This window comes from Hypomesus nipponensis, chromosome 1 (genome assembly GCF_054491055.1).
Source record: "Hypomesus nipponensis isolate SF chromosome 1, ASM5449105v1, whole genome shotgun sequence".
In the NCBI taxonomy this organism is placed as follows: Eukaryota; Metazoa; Chordata; class Actinopteri; order Osmeriformes; family Osmeridae; genus Hypomesus; species Hypomesus nipponensis.
In genome coordinates this window covers 14,273,573-14,288,620 of record NC_140361.1, presented here as the reverse complement: position 1 = coordinate 14,288,620, position 15,048 = coordinate 14,273,573, and the positions used below count along the sequence as shown (strand labels likewise).

General features: G+C 48.4%; 2 protein-coding genes across 3 annotated transcripts; both read right to left on the bottom strand.

Moving 5' to 3' along the window:
• Positions 1-93: 93 nt before the first annotated feature.
• On the bottom strand, positions 94-11,019 carry zdhhc5b (zDHHC palmitoyltransferase 5b). 2 transcript variants are annotated; one of them, XM_084696297.1, is made up of 12 exons: positions 10,927-11,019; positions 7,504-9,420; positions 7,210-7,331; positions 6,902-7,059; positions 6,584-6,756; positions 6,177-6,279; positions 6,002-6,093; positions 5,501-5,633; positions 5,250-5,358; positions 4,837-4,943; positions 2,633-3,555; positions 94-2,300 (listed from the first exon to the last, which is right to left on the bottom strand). In XM_084696297.1, the coding sequence occupies exons 2-12, from the start codon at positions 7,647-7,649 to the stop codon at positions 2,195-2,197; spliced, it is 2,172 nt and encodes a 723-aa protein (XP_084552423.1). In that variant the 5' UTR covers positions 7,650-9,420; positions 10,927-11,019; the 3' UTR covers positions 94-2,194. The 2 variants fall into 2 exon arrangements, with proteins under 2 accessions (XP_084552423.1, XP_084552434.1); XM_084696308.1 differs by lacking the exon at positions 10,927-11,019 and adding an exon at positions 10,658-10,776.
• A 372-nt stretch (positions 11,020-11,391) lies between these two features.
• Positions 11,392-14,996, bottom strand: clp1 (cleavage factor polyribonucleotide kinase subunit 1). Its single transcript, XM_084696285.1, has 6 exons — positions 14,744-14,996; positions 13,993-14,270; positions 13,757-13,864; positions 13,372-13,491; positions 12,936-13,073; positions 11,392-12,382 (listed from the first exon to the last, which is right to left on the bottom strand). The coding sequence occupies exons 2-6, from the start codon at positions 14,266-14,268 to the stop codon at positions 11,684-11,686; spliced, it is 1,341 nt and encodes a 446-aa protein (XP_084552411.1). The 5' UTR covers positions 14,269-14,270; positions 14,744-14,996; the 3' UTR covers positions 11,392-11,683.
• Positions 14,997-15,048: the final 52 nt, after the last annotated feature.

Sequence of the window (15,048 nt, the reverse complement as noted above, 5' to 3'; positions counted from 1 at the left end):
AGATTGAAGACTTCCCCGGGGTACATCCCATAATATCACATGTATGAGTGATGGACAAATAGAATTCAAGTCAAACAAGTCAACACACATCCATCAGGTTGACCTTTTTATTCTGAGAAGACGTCATTAAAAATTCTCCTTAAGGCCATTTTTGGAAATGTCTTTTACACAGTCATTTGCACGGATGTCAAACTGGTTTCATTCGCGGCGGCTCCCCGTCATACGCTGGTCCTTTACTGGACCTGGACTGTGGAACACTGGCGACCATCACCATAGGAAGGGAAACCCATTTGAAACGCCACTCTCGTTCAGGTCGGCCTGCATGTGCCATAAATGCTTATTTTCATTTTTATCATCATCACGGTTGTCACACACAGATACACATCTGCCAGGCGTGCATTCCACTAGTTGTTCTATCTGGTCTCACAAACCAGAGACGAAAGTGACGCGACATGCTACAGACGCCCGCGTGCTTGGCTGATACTGTAATGGGATGTGTGCTTCAAAGCGTTAGCTTTCCAATGAAAATGTGTGCAGCTGTACGTTGGGCTAGCTTGGGCGTTCCATCCTCCATTTGTGGGGCTATATTTCAAAACAACAACTTGAACACACTATCTTGATACACACTCCTGACGCACGCACACACACACCATCCTCTTTCTGTTGGTGCCTCCTTAAACCTGCTTTTGGGCCAAACATTAAATTGTACCATAAGAGCAGAAGAGAAATTAAAATGAACAAAAAAAGGATCTAATACTAAACTGCTCCTCGTTGCTTAAAAAAAAAAGACAACAAATTAAAAATACCTGAAAAACAACTGACAATTCAAAATGTAAATAGTTTCACTTTGAATGGCCTCAAGGCAGATGTCTACCAAAGACTCTGCTCCATATTTTAAAGGAAAGTCTAAAACCTTTTTTTTTTTATGCGGACCATCTTTGTCCCTTTCCGTAAATAATTTAAGTTGAGCATTTTTTCAATGAGAATCTATACATGTATGAGGTTACTGCACCATTCCTCATGAGTGATTGGTTAAGAATTGGGCCCATTACTAAAATGTTAGTTTGTCTGATAAAATAAATAAGCCCATTAGAACTTCAACATATTTGGCTGGCCATCATTCCACGTCAGAGGATGTTCCTAGCATTTGATTGACAGACAATGCAGGACACAAAGAGAGCAAACAATCATTAAAGCTACCAACGGAGAATTTGCATAAAAGGGTTCAATCCTAAACGTTGCATGTGTACATTCCACCCCCCCAAAAAAAGGCTTGTGCTGAAATGATTATTCTGAATTTCAGCATCCTCCATTTGCCACTACAGCTCTCCTTTAGAAGTCAGCTTCATTTTGGGGATTAGAACTTGAGCAAAGATCTTGGACTGTTTGAAGAATCTATCCATCGAAGCAGCAACAGGTCTTGTTCTCGATTCGCCCACCCCTTTTATCATTAATTCATCATCTTCATTATCTGACCATTTCACCACAATTCTGACTATAATTTCCTTAATACATTTATAAAAAACAATCTTAAAAAAGAAAGAAAACACTTTAAAAAAAGAAAACAAAAAAAACTTAAATGGGTTGAAAGATAATTTCTATACCCAGTCATAAATTGTAGTGGAGTACTGCCTCTTAGTGATTCTACTGCAGTACTTGGTCCATCCAGATGATATCAGAGAAAGTCCTGACCCAACAACAGTCATGATTGGTCACCTTCCAAGACTATATTTCCTTCTTCGTGTGCTAATTATTGTACCAAAAAGAATATCTCTTTATCGCTTTGCAAGTTCGATAGACATTTTTGTACCCAGTCTTAATGATAAAGTCCATGACATAATTATTAGTCTATAGCTGGCAAAGAGGCAGATCAGAGTTTGGCCCATTCCAGACCAATTATCTGTGTTCCAGCTCCCCTGCTACTGGATAAAATATGAAAGACTGCCAGAGAAAAATGGACAGCCGTAAAATGTATCAAAAGGTCTGGACAAAATGACTGTCAAACGTTTGTTACACAGCCCTTTCTCTCCTGTCCTCTGTGCAGACATAGGAGATTAAAGTTGTCCATTTATGGTCCGTTTGTGAGTGATGAAACATTCGTGCCATGTCGAGCTCTCTCCATCAGTGAGTCATCTCTAACTTGTCCAGTGGGAAAACCCTCTCCTTCTCATAGTCCCGTTTGGATGTCCGTCACTCAAACTGATATCTCATAGGTGGTCCCTCCGACGCCGGTCACCTTCTTCACCCCGCCCCCTGGTTTGGATGTGCTGTGATTGGCCAAGCCTGGGCGAGAGGTGGATCTGATTGGACAGGAAATGGGGTGGGGGTTCAGGATGTAGAAGGGAATGAGGGAGAGACGGCGAAGCAGAGAGGTGAGAAGGTCCGATTCATAAAGCAGCATCAAAATAGATACTGAACAACAGAGAAGAAGGCCATTTTGGGAAGAAAGCACAAAAAAGGATTAGAACAGAGATTCAGACTCTGGAAACAGGCCGACACAGAAATCAAGGAGAAGGAAAAGGAAGACTCACACATCAGACCAGGGAGAAGAGGAAGGCTGACACGGATACGGGAGGAAGAGGAGAAGGAAGAGGAGGGAGAGTGGCAGGCGGGCGCTCAGATCTCTACTCACTGTGGAGCCTTCGTCCCTCCGACTCCGCCTCCTCCCAAAGCACCGCCTCCTCCCACTGGGTGAGCCTTGTTCTGGAGCCCCGCCTCCGCGGTGTAGGACACCGACTTGCCCAGGGAGGGCCCGCGGGGAGGCGGGGACACGGGGGGGCCCGGAGAGCGGGGGGGGGAGGAGGAGGGGGGGTCCGACCTGGGCGGGGGGCGGGAGGAGGGGGGGCGGGGGGGCCGGGTGTCCTGCGGGAGGAGCTTCTGGGCCTCGGGGGGGGCGGCGTGGGCAAAGGGGGCGGCGTGGAGCGGGCTGACGGCACGCAGGTAGGCTCTGTGGGGGGAGGAGAAGGAGGCGGAGCCCTGGAGCAGCTGGCCCTCCCTCTGCTGGGCGATCTGAGCGGAGAGGTAGGGCGAGGTGTAGCCCTGCAGGGGCCCCGGCCCCGGGGGGGAGGCGGCGGCCCCGGGGGGGAACGGCCCGCGGGGCTGCTGGGGCGACAGCTCGTGCACCGCCGACTCAAATTCGGGGCTCTCCGACGGCGTCAGCAGGCTGTCGTAGGACAGGCTGCCGTTTCGAGGCGTCTGGTTGGCCAGGCTCTTGTAGCTGGTGTCGGTGGTGCCCTCCGATTGGAGGGTGCCCAGGGCGTTGTGCGCCGTGTGGGCGGAGCGGAGGCTGGAGGAGTGCGAGCCCCCCGTGGACAGGACCAGAGAGGAAGGGTAGGAGGTGTAGGACCGCCCTGCCAGGGAGTACCCCGACACGCCCACACAGACCCCGCCTGGCCCACTGGGCCCCCCGGGGCCCTCGCCCCTCTCCACTCCCCCCCTGCGCGCCCCCGTCGCCACCACCGTCCCCCCGTCCAGGCTGCTGGGCTCTGAGCGGTAGCTGGGCTGCCTGCTCGTCTGGAGGATGGACGGGGAGTCCAGGCTGTCCCCACGGATCAGCTGGAGAGGGGGGGAGAACGTCGTTACAGAGACAGAGGTATAACTTGTATAACTGATGACATCACTTGGCACGAACAGCTGTCCGACAATGACTCCAGTTCTCACCAGACAGAGGGCTGTACAGTCTCAGAGAGAGAGAGAGAGAGAGAAAGAGGTGGGGGGAGGGGGTGCTAGGGCTATGCTACTCCATCACACTAACTCACATGAACAGGGCAATACCACTGATGACAGATACATCGACCTAGCTACCACGTGACGATACCAACATTCCAGTCAGTGAAACTTTCGGGGGGGGGGCACGAGCACAGAGGCAAACAGGGACGCTCAGATGGACTCACAGACACTTACGGCTCCTCCAATGGCCCCTGGGTGAATAGTTTAAAAGTAAAAGAGAAGGAGGGGGGGGATGGATTAACCACAATGGAGATAGTGGGGCTGTCACCGACTAAGGTTTTCTTGGCTCGACTGAACACTTCTGAAAGTCGACTCATCTCAATTTTGAACCATTTTTTTCTCGTTCTACAAATGTCACAATGTTTTTCATCAAACCATTTTGTGGGATGTTTTACCTCACAGAGATAATCTGAAAGACATACATACGTAAGAAGGGAGATTGACAACGAGACAAACATAAATGTACGAACATTTCCCCGATCTGACTCAATGTAGCTGTAGCCAAAGTATGGTCGAGTTTGTAGTTAGGCTAACAGCTACAATTGTGCTCATGTGCAAAAAAACTAAACTAAACAAAATGCAGATTAACAAATGGGAAAACAGTAACACCTTTTTAATTTTCTTTATATTTTTAGACTTGCTTTATTTGTCTTGAATAATCTAATCTACAATTTCTGTAGGACACTTCTTTAATTTAGCAATGGTGACACAAACTGGAAACAGATCTCACACTGCCATACGGCTGCTGGACTAAAACAAATCTTAGCCGACCAAGAGCATATCGACCAAACAATCGACCAGACGACTGAGTGGGGACAGCCCTCGGAGATAGAGACAAAATCAAGGAGGGAGAGAGAGGGGGAGGGAGGGGGCCTCCCAGTGGCCTCACTAGACTGGAGCTGCCTGACTCATCCAAGCGCAGTACAGGTGGCGGAGGAGGGAGGGAGGGAGGGAGGGTGCGTTCAAGTCAAACAACTATCTGATCCATTTCAGGAACTGTCTGAACAATAACTTTCCGCTATATACACAGCGTGTGATGATCCTTTTCTACCCGGTCTCTCGGAAGATAAGTAGTTAATAGGTCATTAATAATGATAACCTGTGTACCTTGTTGGGGTGTGTGAGGGCTGTGTGGTTCCTCCCAGGACTGCCAAAGGCTGGTCTGTACTTGTACATAGAGGGAGTGGGCGGAGCCTCCGTCAACAAACTGCTCTCTGGAGAGGAGGAAAATAAACAAGACCGTTACTAACCTGGTATGTGTGCGTAAGACTGCTGTCACCCAGTACTGACAGCACAGATACTTTGTGAGTGTGCGAGAGAGAGAGAGAGAGAGAGAGAGAGACAGAGACAGAGACAGAGAGACAGAGACAGAGAGAGAGAGAGAGAGAGAGAGAGAGAGAGAGAGAGACAGACAGACAGACAGACAGAGAAAGAGACAGACAGAGAAAGAGAAACAGAGAAAGACAGGGGAGAGAAAAGAAAGAGGGGGAAAAGGCATGAAAGAGTAGAGAGAGTCTCACCCTCAGTGTCAGCGCGGGGCAGACCAGCATAGCGCATCTCAGGTTTAGGGGGAGGGGGAGGTTCTGCGTCGGCAGACTGGCTCTCCATCTGGTCCAAACTGCTTTTAGACTGAGATAGAGGGGTGAGAGGGTGACAGAGACATAGATGAATAATATACACTAACACATGGTTCAAACTATTTTTAGACCGGGGAGGAGGGGGTGTGAAAGAGAGAGAGAGAGGTGTGTGCGCGCGTGTGTTTGGCATGTACCCGGGTGCTGTGGTGGTCGTTGTGGATGCCATTGTCCAGGACCTTGGCCTCTAGCTGGGCTTCAGTGAGTGCCGGGCGGAGGAACGGGGGGGTAACCTCCACTGCCTGAGGGTCCCTCCATCGCCCCACATACCTGACACACACACAGTTATACAAAGAGAGAAAAGAGAGCAAGAGAGACAGCGAGAGACAGCGAGAGACAGCGAGAGAGAGCGAGAGAGAGAGAGGGAGAGAGAGACACACAGGAAGGAACACGGATATGATACCCAACATATCCGTGCGGAAATCTGGCCGAAACTTGACACAGCTTTACAAAGAAAACACCAATCAGCCTGACTGGTTTCCAGGTTCACTTGGGTTACAGGGCACGTTGCAGGGCAGGCACGCACACGCTCACACCCACGGAAAGAAGCTCTCTCTCTCTCTCACTCACACACACACCCAGGTGGTGCTCGGAAGGTTGGAGGTAGAGGACGTTGGGAAGGGGAGTGACAGAAATACCTGGGTGCCTGGGAGCTGCAGAGAACGTACGAGATGTTTCGAGAACAGCCATTGGTGAAGGGGTTGACTCCGCCCCTGAACTTCCCTGTGACCTGCAGAGAGAGAGAGAGGTCACCTAGGTCATCGTGGGCCACAGATCAATGGCTCCATCCCACATCCCCTGACAGCACAGAACCTGCTCGTTGGTGGTGCGCCCCCGTGCTACCAGCACGATGTGGAAACCAGTTAGTCCTGCTACTGGGATGAAGAAGAGGCCCGCCACACACATGACTGTCATGCTGGAAGCACTGGGAGTCAGGGAGTACAACCACACTGTTGCTATTCTGTGAGTGAGTGACTGTGTGTGTGTGTAAGTGTAAGTGAGTGAGAAAGAGTATACGTGTGTGAGAGTGAGAGAGAGAGAGATACAGAGAGAGAGATACAGAGAGAGAGAGATGTACAAGTGTGTACGTGTGGGTGAGTGAGTGAGTGAGTGAGTGAGTATAAGTGTGTACGTGTGCGTGTGTATAAGTGTCTGTGTGTGTACACGTGTGTGTGTGAGTGCAATAAGTGTCTGTGTGAGCTAGCGCGTGTGCAGGATACGTGACAGCGGCGTGCACGCTGTCCAGCTGGTGCCGGTGGTGCAGCACGTAGACCAGGCCGAAGCCAAACACGTTCATGATGTGCAGCGTCAGGGACAACAGGAACAGGAAGAAGTGGCGGTAGTTCCTGCGGCCGATGCAGTTGTTCACCCAGGGGCAGTGGTGGTCAAAGTCCTGCCGGGGTCAAAGGGGCCACACGCAGGGGGTCAAACCAAGGTCAAGAGAGGAGGGTGTCTCGCTACATCACATTTAGGGGTTTTGCTAACCCAGCCTTGATGGAACGTTGACCTGGAAGGTGTGTGTGTGTGTGTGTGTGTACCTCCACACAGTTGTCGCAGACAGAGCAGTGAGAGCAGCGAGGCGGTCTGTAGAAGCGACAGGTGGAGCACCACTTCATCCTGACCTGGATCCCTCTGATCTCCACCGTCTTGTAGAGGGGAGCGCGGAAATCATCCTCTTTATCCTCGTCCTCCTCCGCTGCAAACACAGACGCGCGCGCACGAAACGTTGCAACATTCCTTCATTCTGGCTTCCCAGAACGCGAGCGTTGACATTTGGTGTCTGCCGTATCTACGGCGGGGCACATGAATGACGTCTCCTCCGGTTTCTCTCCTTGCCTCGACCTACCTCTGGGGAAGACTCCTGGGTCCATAAACGTGGCCATGCAGAAGTTGGCGAGGGTGAAGAGGAAGACCACAGCGTTGTAGACGGGGATGACGGACGACAGGGACTCAGACAGCCACGGACAGCTGGCGGGGAGAGAGGGAGGGAGAACACCTGTACAACCGGCTACAGCAGACCGTACAACACCTGTCAGCTGGCTACGGCAGTGCACGTTGGCACGCGTGTGCGCCTGTGTGTGTTGCTCGTGCATGTGTCAACTGACTTGCGTGTGTGTGCGCGTCAAGGGGTGTTACTCACGCGAAGCAGAAAAACAGTGTGGTGGAGCCGACCAGGAAGGTGGTCGCTGCGGAGACCGGGACGTAGCGACTGGGGCGGAACGGGCGGGGAGGAGAGGAGACGGGGCCTAACCCTCCCCCGACCCCCCCGCTGATGAACCCCGGCATCACAGAGAGAGAGAGAGATAGGAGAGAGAGAGGAGAGAGAGAGGAGAGAGAGAGGAGAGAGAGAGGAGAGAGAGAGGAGAGAGAGAGGAGAGAGAGGAGAGAGAGAGGAGAGAGAGAGATAGGAGAGAGATAGGAGAGAGAGAGGAGAGAGAGAGGAGAGAGATAGGAGAGAGATAGGAGAGAGATAGGAGAGAGATAGGAGAGAGAGAGGAGAGAGAGAGGAGACAGATAGGAGCGAGAGATAGGAGAGAGACAGGAGAGAGAGAGGAGACAGATAGGAGCGAGAGATAGGAGAGAGACAGGAGAGAGAGAGGAGACAGATAGGAGCGAGTAGAGCTACTCGAGTAGTGGGACTTCTTAATGTCAGAGTATGGCCTCCAAAGTGCCCATGGGCACAGCGGGCATGATGGGATTGAGGAAGGGCAACAATAGTATGCTTATTCTGATCACACAAAGCAGCAATCTGACGAGCCTATGGCTAGTGGTTTATCAGACCTCTCTATTATCACAATGAAATACTATACAATCTTCCAATATATACCACAATCTATACTTTCTTTGCATGCATATTATTGTTGCATGTAAATATATGTTGTTGTTGTTGCGTGTAAATATATACTAGTTCTATATACTAGTTCTATCATATCAATGGAGCTTCAGAAAACACCTCAACACAAATACTGTGATACAAAAATAGCTGTGACTTCATAAATATTCCTGTATGGCTTTAAAGTAACTGGTTTTGGTGCAACAATAAATACATCTAATCTAGCTGTAACCACGCCACACTGTAGTGCAACCCTAACCCTTTTTGCATAGAAGCCTTACACAAGGGCACAAACACACACACACACACACCTATCTGGTTCTCATCAGACACCCTTGCCTATTAGCCTTGTATCCGGAATCCTCCAAACTAAATGTGCGACTTTCAAAAGGATTAGGAGTCCAAACTTGACACTGCAATAACCTGGAAGTTCAAACGCCTTTCCTTTCACAGAAAAGTCCAATTAAAGGGATGACCAGATGAACAGGCCCCGAGGAGGTAGTGGGAGAGAAAAAGGCCAAAAAGAACTGGAAGTGACAGAGATGAGGTTCGACTTTCTAACGCGAGTAATCGAGGCACAGAGTGGCAGGAAGAGGTTAGCGTGGGCAATGTGGAGGGGACAATGTACACAGAAGAGAGGTCCGGGGAACGTGTGCTGAGCACGGGGAAACCATGCAGACTCCAAAGAGACTCAAAAAGACGCTTCTGTAAAAGTCCACTTGCAGCTCTTCCCCGTGAAACCCCCCCCAAAAAAAAAAAACAAAAAAAAGCTTAAAGTTACGTTTATAAAAGCGAGTTCAAAAATGGTTTTATAGCATCCAGCTCCCTGTGTATAAAGAACTGTTCATATCCATGGCTTCAATAATGAATGTTGGGTCATTGAACCAATCGGATCAAGCTTGTGGCCCCTGTGCGTTCAGCAGTCAAATCAGCTCATCCCAAACAGAAGCCAGATCAGCGTTTCCATGGCATCGCCACACTGGGTCCAGTCCAGGTGTAGAGACCCTTCCCATCTCCGGAACCACGGCAGGCACACCTCTTTTCCCATGGTGCCTTATCAAACGGAGCCCAACTCAAACCGGAGAGATTTCATGGGAAAGAACTGCCTGCTCTCACTCTCTCTTTTTCTCTCTCTCTCTCTCTCTCTCTCTCTCTCTCTCTCTCTCTCTCTCTCTCTCTCGGAAGTCTTCTCTCACCCTCTGATGTTGTATCAGCAGCCTGTCCCTGAAACACATGAAGCATTGTGATATTAGATTACTAACACTCCTTCCAAAACAAACTACTGGAGCACAATGACTGTTGGCACTACATGAAAACAAACACTGGTTCTGAGGCCATCACCATATCTAAACAGGTCTGAAAAGAACGTATTTCTTCTTTCAACAGTCATCTTGCATGATTTACATCGACTGGCAAAGCGCCGTTTGTGTAGGGAGTGGCAGGTAGTGTTGAAACCTCTATCTTGACCCCGTCTATATTTCACAACAACGACTAACATTTACGCTCTCTCTTTTTTCTTTTTGTGTCAATGTTTCCGTCTTTTAAAGTCACTCTCTTTCTAAAACACTAACAAACATGCGCAGTTTACACCTGTATGTTTCCAGGATCAGAGGATTGTGAGACATATCTCATGACGCACTAATCCCCCTTTGTGTTACCTGTGCAAAATCAGTCCGTCAGCAAACTGTACTCAGTAGAAGCCGATGCATTTACACCTAAATCCTCCTCCCGTACTTCAACAATTTACTCGTCACGTTACTATGTTTAAAGGTGTGGAAAACGATACATCCCCTTACATCTAACGTGTGTTTTATTTACGATTTACATAGCAGGCGTGGAGCACCGCCTCCACATATCTTGAAATACATTGATGTATTTTATCAGATTTACAAATCTTAAATAGCCAGCTAACGTTAGCCAGCCTGGAGGGGTTTGAGCCACAGACGGTGTCATACAAGGTTGATGAATGAATACATGTCTGTGCGGACCCCACTTGACAAACGCACTGACCCATTGTAAGCAACGGAAGACTAATCATCTTCATGCTCCAATTTAAATCCCCCCCGATTTTAAATGGACGATAATCCTAAAATCTTCGAATAGAGACTAGCTAGCAAGCTAACCTTTCGAAGCTATTAGTACACACTATACACCAATACACTGACGACAAAGTCTCCTTCAATAATCAGTATACTTGATAAGCTAGTATCAAATATCAAGATAGTTCATAGTGGAGCCTTTGCTAACGTTAGCAAGCTGGTATCAATGCTAGCTCATTTTCATTTGAAATGTTGACAGTACTGTACTGTCAGTCCTTGACTGCAGTATGGCTAACGATAGTTGGTTAGCTAGCAACCACGTAGAGTTACAGTTCTTTCTGGCTGGCTAGCTAGATTAAAAACTTTTTAACGTTAATTGCCAGTGTCAACAAAATACTAATAAAAATGGCAGGTTTACATACCTACTCCCTGCTACCTTTGGCAATAACTCTTACTGTAGAAGTTCGTTTTGTGTGAAACTTCCCGGGCCCAGCTCAAATCAGACGCTGACTGTGTAACCTGGCTAGTACTCACAAATCAGCGAACAAAAGCTAGCTATACAGTACAGTCCCCTAAAGTTAGTTTCACCCCGCCGGTGTTGTACCTATACCTGACAGTTTATATCAAAGTACAGAAACAGAACTACAGATGTCACCAAAACAATGTATACAAAATACAGCAAACCAGTTACCTTTCACGATAGTCTTATGTTTAGGTGTCTTTCGCTTCGGTTTTCGGCCAGTTACTTTGCTAGGCCAATGTAGGAATCCCGGAACTGCTCCGCGGTCCCTCAGGTGGGACGTACATCCAATCAGGAATCGAGAATCCTCGTTGCCGATGTGCAGTAGGTCCACTTCTCTTGGGGATGATTGAAATGTCAACCTTTCACATCTTTAAGGTCACTTGTAATACATTAAAAGCGCGATAAAAATCAATGTCATTCATTGTTGGATGATAGTGTTTTATTTTACCTCCACTGTAAATGTATGCCTACTACTGGGCATCAAAGTGTGACCTTTAGCAATGTCAGACGTTTATACAATATACTAGGATCATTTACAAATGTATGGTGTAAACATGTTTCTCGCATACAGGTTGGCATCTTGTGTTGGTAAAATATAATTGAGTGCACACAATTAAGTACATCAAACAGCGATGAATATTTATAAAAAGTTTATTCTTTACAAATACAATCTCTTCAAACAGATGTGCATGAAGTAAATGTACACTGTGAATGAGTATAACAGTTAAGAGTACAACATTAGGACGAAAACTGTTAGGAAGTCCGTAAACTGCAATTACTAAAATGAAGCAAGGATAGTAACGCAAATTGTCCTCATCCCTTAACTTCCAAACTCAACTCAGTTTCTTCCCATATCTCAATTCCCACTGAAATCACCGAGCCGAGGGCCCAAAAGGATGTCCATTCTCCGACCTTTCCTCGTCCTCTATTTCAGGTCAATGAAGCGGATGTCCATGATGAGCAGCGTGTGCCGGGGGAGGGGTCTTGGGGCCGGCGACAACACGGTCATCACCTGTGCCTGCGTGTCCACCGCCGTCACCACGATGAAGCCGCACACCGGGCTCTCCAGCACGCCCCGCCGCACCCCCCCGGCCCCCTCCTCCCCCCCGTCGTCGGCGCAGCTCACGCTCAGCACGTGGTGCGTGAGGTCGCGACCCGGCGTCACGGGCACCAGCTTCAGCTGCGTGTCGTCCTGCGACATCCCCAGGGGCAGGCAGGAGTCCGGGATGGACGGCGCGCCGATCTTGTAGATGCGCACGTCGGAGAAGCGCACGTCGAAGGCGTGGGGGTAGAAGGAGACGCCGCGGAAGCCGTAGAAGTACTCGCGGATCTTCTCGTCCCGGGTCTCGCGGCGGCACTCCTTGGAGCGCTCCACCACGCCGCCCGACTTGGGCAGAAGGACCACGCGGACAAAGTGCGGGAGGTCGCGTTTGAGCTCGTTGTAGAGCCTCTCCTGGTCCAGAACCAGGACCACGTCCACTTCGAAGGCCGAGGCACAGTGGACCAGGGCCTGGTACCCCGAGCCCTTGACCCAGCCACAGGTGTTGATGATGCAGCCCCCGACGCTGGCCTTCCGGTTCACCTCACACCTCTGAGAGAACACCTCGGCCAGACACGACGTCAGCTGACAGGGTGGGGAAGGAATATGGAACGAAGAAAAGATGGAATGATGGATTAAGACAGTATGCTTCAATAACATCCAGCAGGGACCTCGTCAAGATACTTGTATTTCTCACTTGTTTTAAATGTATTTTTTTTTTAAGTCACACAATTGATAGTATCAGCTTAACAATTTGCAGGAAAGTTGAATCCTTCAAAAATATAGAAGAATTTTGAATATTTGGGGATTTGGTTTACCCCCGTTTTGCTTGAATGGCAGTATACATGGACTCCACAAGTTTGTGAACCCTCATGACCCATGTTAGCCCAGCATGATTCCACAACGTTCCAAACAGCATCTTGCAATGTCACAGAATGCTTGGCTTTCTCAGTCTTCAATTGCCTCATTAAACATTCAACAAGGTCTCATACTTTTGGTACTCTACTGCATATCACGATTTAGAAATCATCAAATCAACCAATCAGCAACGTGTCCAATTTTAATAACTTTGTGTTGTGCATTATCTTTATGGCCGGGGTCATAAAGATAGTGTGCCTTTAAGTGTCTCTCTCCTTACCTTATTGTAGAGTTTGATGTTGGTCCCAGGGCTAGTGGAACCAAAGTGGAAGACCAGGGGAGCCTGGACTGAGAAGCCCTCCTCTACATCTGCTGGCCGCTCAATGCACAGTGCTGCCATGGTCCCTGGGACAGACACCTGCAACACATACCAGATGTCATCAGTGGACGACAACCCACATCTGATCCCACACTGTGCTTGCCTCTTTCGACATCAAGATCATGTGCACTGCTAGCAAAAAGCCAGTCCCGTTCACGACTCCGTCAGTGTAATTGATATGGTTGGCACAGTCATTGTCATTGCTTCTGTTACAGTTGTGGGTTTGGTGTATTTAGGCAAACGCCGAAAGCAGAATGTCTTCGGGAATCATTGGAAACTCAGACTCAAACTCATTTATTCCAGCTGGTATGTGGCATGTCCTCGGTGCTGGCCTCACCCCGCTCTGCCCCACGTCCAGCTCCACCAGCGTGGGCCTCCTGCCCAGTCTCACAGCGTAGCTCAGCAGCAGACGACACACCGTGGACTTCCCCACGTCTGTGGGCCCCACCACCATCACCTACACACCAGGTGATGACACTTCAAAACAACGTCGATCTGTACGCACGCCAGGGTAGTTCAGGCAAATGTCACTGATAAATCTCAAAGTAATGCGGATAGTAGAATGTTAACAATACAGATGTAAAAAAGAAAAAAAAAGAAAAGAGGGATGAACACGGAATGAAGCCAAAATACACATTTCAACACGAACACAAAGTGACTGGCACTAACAGACCTGAAAACACACATCTTACAATTCCATCTGCTCACTGTTGAGCACTCACCCTCGGCCCCCTCTCGTTGTCTCTCTCTGCTTGTCTTCTCATCTGCTCCAAGGCTGCATGTGTGTTGAGGTATAACAGCATGGGGGTGTCACGTGAAACGTAAGCCACCTGGGAAACCAAATCGATATTTACTATTTACACTTTGATTTGAACAGTGGCGTGCAAATGGTCACGACTACAAAAGTGCATGGGTCTCTCTCTCACACACACATAGTTACTTTACCAGTCCAACTCACCTCAGTCTTCCCTGAGAGTGACACACTGCATCCCTGCCATGTGAATACAGCAATCTTGGAGCCTGGTCCAAAAGTGTATTTCTTGTTACGGTTTAGTTCTGACCCAAAAACCTCAGCCAATCCTGTGAGCAGCTCCAGCTGCACGCGCTCCCCGGCTTCCACCTCAAACCTTAGCTCTGTCTCCTTTTCCAGGTCGAACCTAGTCCCCGCAGCCCCTGGACCTGCTCCGGCCCCCGCACCCTCCTCCCCAACCTTCTCAGGGCCCTCTGTTGACATGGCTACAAGGAAGGAGGGACAGGGAGGAGAGACAGGGAGGAGAGAGAGAGGAGTCTGGTTTAAAACCAAAATTAATCGAACATAACTGTGCTTATATGTGACTTCGGTAACTAATTTTGATTGCCACAAAACAACATTGACCTCCAGTAAATCAACAATAAAGAAAATGTGCCGTTAGAAGGTATTCAATTATGTCGATTGATAGCATGGCAGCAGTTCTCAGTTAACTTTTCTACAAAGCAGTATACAATGTAAACAAATAAATTAATAGTATGTCCATATAGTTGTTTTACTTCAAAAGCATGTTTTAATGAGCCTAAAACAATAGTTTGAAAGCAAGCAGAGGTGCCGCAGGTTAGCTTGCTAGCATTAGCAAACTTCCATCGGCAGGCAAACTAAAGCAGTTTCTGAAGCTTCAAAAACACAACTTCAGTTTATGTATTTGTCTATACTATTACTGGCAATTTCTACTTACAGAGAGAAATTTAAACGTCCCGGTTGGTGCAAAATTGCTTTTCAAATCTTTCAACAGGAACCACCACACCACACAGACAACAGTCGCGCACTGATTACGTCACGTACTCTAGCGATAACTCAAGATGTTGGCTTGAATGGTCAAAGCAGATTCTCTGGTAAAAGTTTGCTCAATCCTGTGTGGTACTATAAAATCAACATTTATGAGTAATGACAGTTTCAACTTCATCACACAAACTCAATTTAAATTCACACGTAAACTTTTATTTTAACTGTAACTTAATGTCTAGCCAATTAATCCATCCA

What these genes read in the sequence shown, in the direction of transcription:
- clp1 (XM_084696285.1), bottom strand. Translation starts at nt 14,268, where the DNA reads ATGTCAACAGAGGGCCCTGAGAAGGTTGGGGAGGAGGGTGCGGGGGCC. An exon ending in TGGACGTGGGGCAGAGCGGG is followed by an intron (nt 13,074 to 13,371) that starts GTGAGGCCAGCA and finishes TATGTGTTGCAG; the next exon opens with GTGTCTGTCCCAGGGACCAT. An exon ending in ACATCAAACTCTACAATAAG is followed by an intron (nt 12,383 to 12,935) that starts GTAAGGAGAGAG and finishes CCACCCTGTCAG; the next exon opens with CTGACGTCGTGTCTGGCCGA.
- zdhhc5b (XM_084696297.1), bottom strand. Translation starts at nt 7,649, where the DNA reads ATGCCGGGGTTCATCAGCGGGGGGGTCGGGGGAGGGTTAGGCCCCGTC. An exon ending in CCCAGGAGTCTTCCCCAGAG is followed by an intron (nt 7,060 to 7,209) that starts GTAGGTCGAGGC and finishes CTGTGTTTGCAG; the next exon opens with CGGAGGAGGACGAGGATAAA. An exon ending in CCCTCACACACCCCAACAAG is followed by an intron (nt 3,556 to 4,836) that starts GTACACAGGTTA and finishes CCCCCTCTCCAG; the next exon opens with CTGATCCGTGGGGACAGCCT.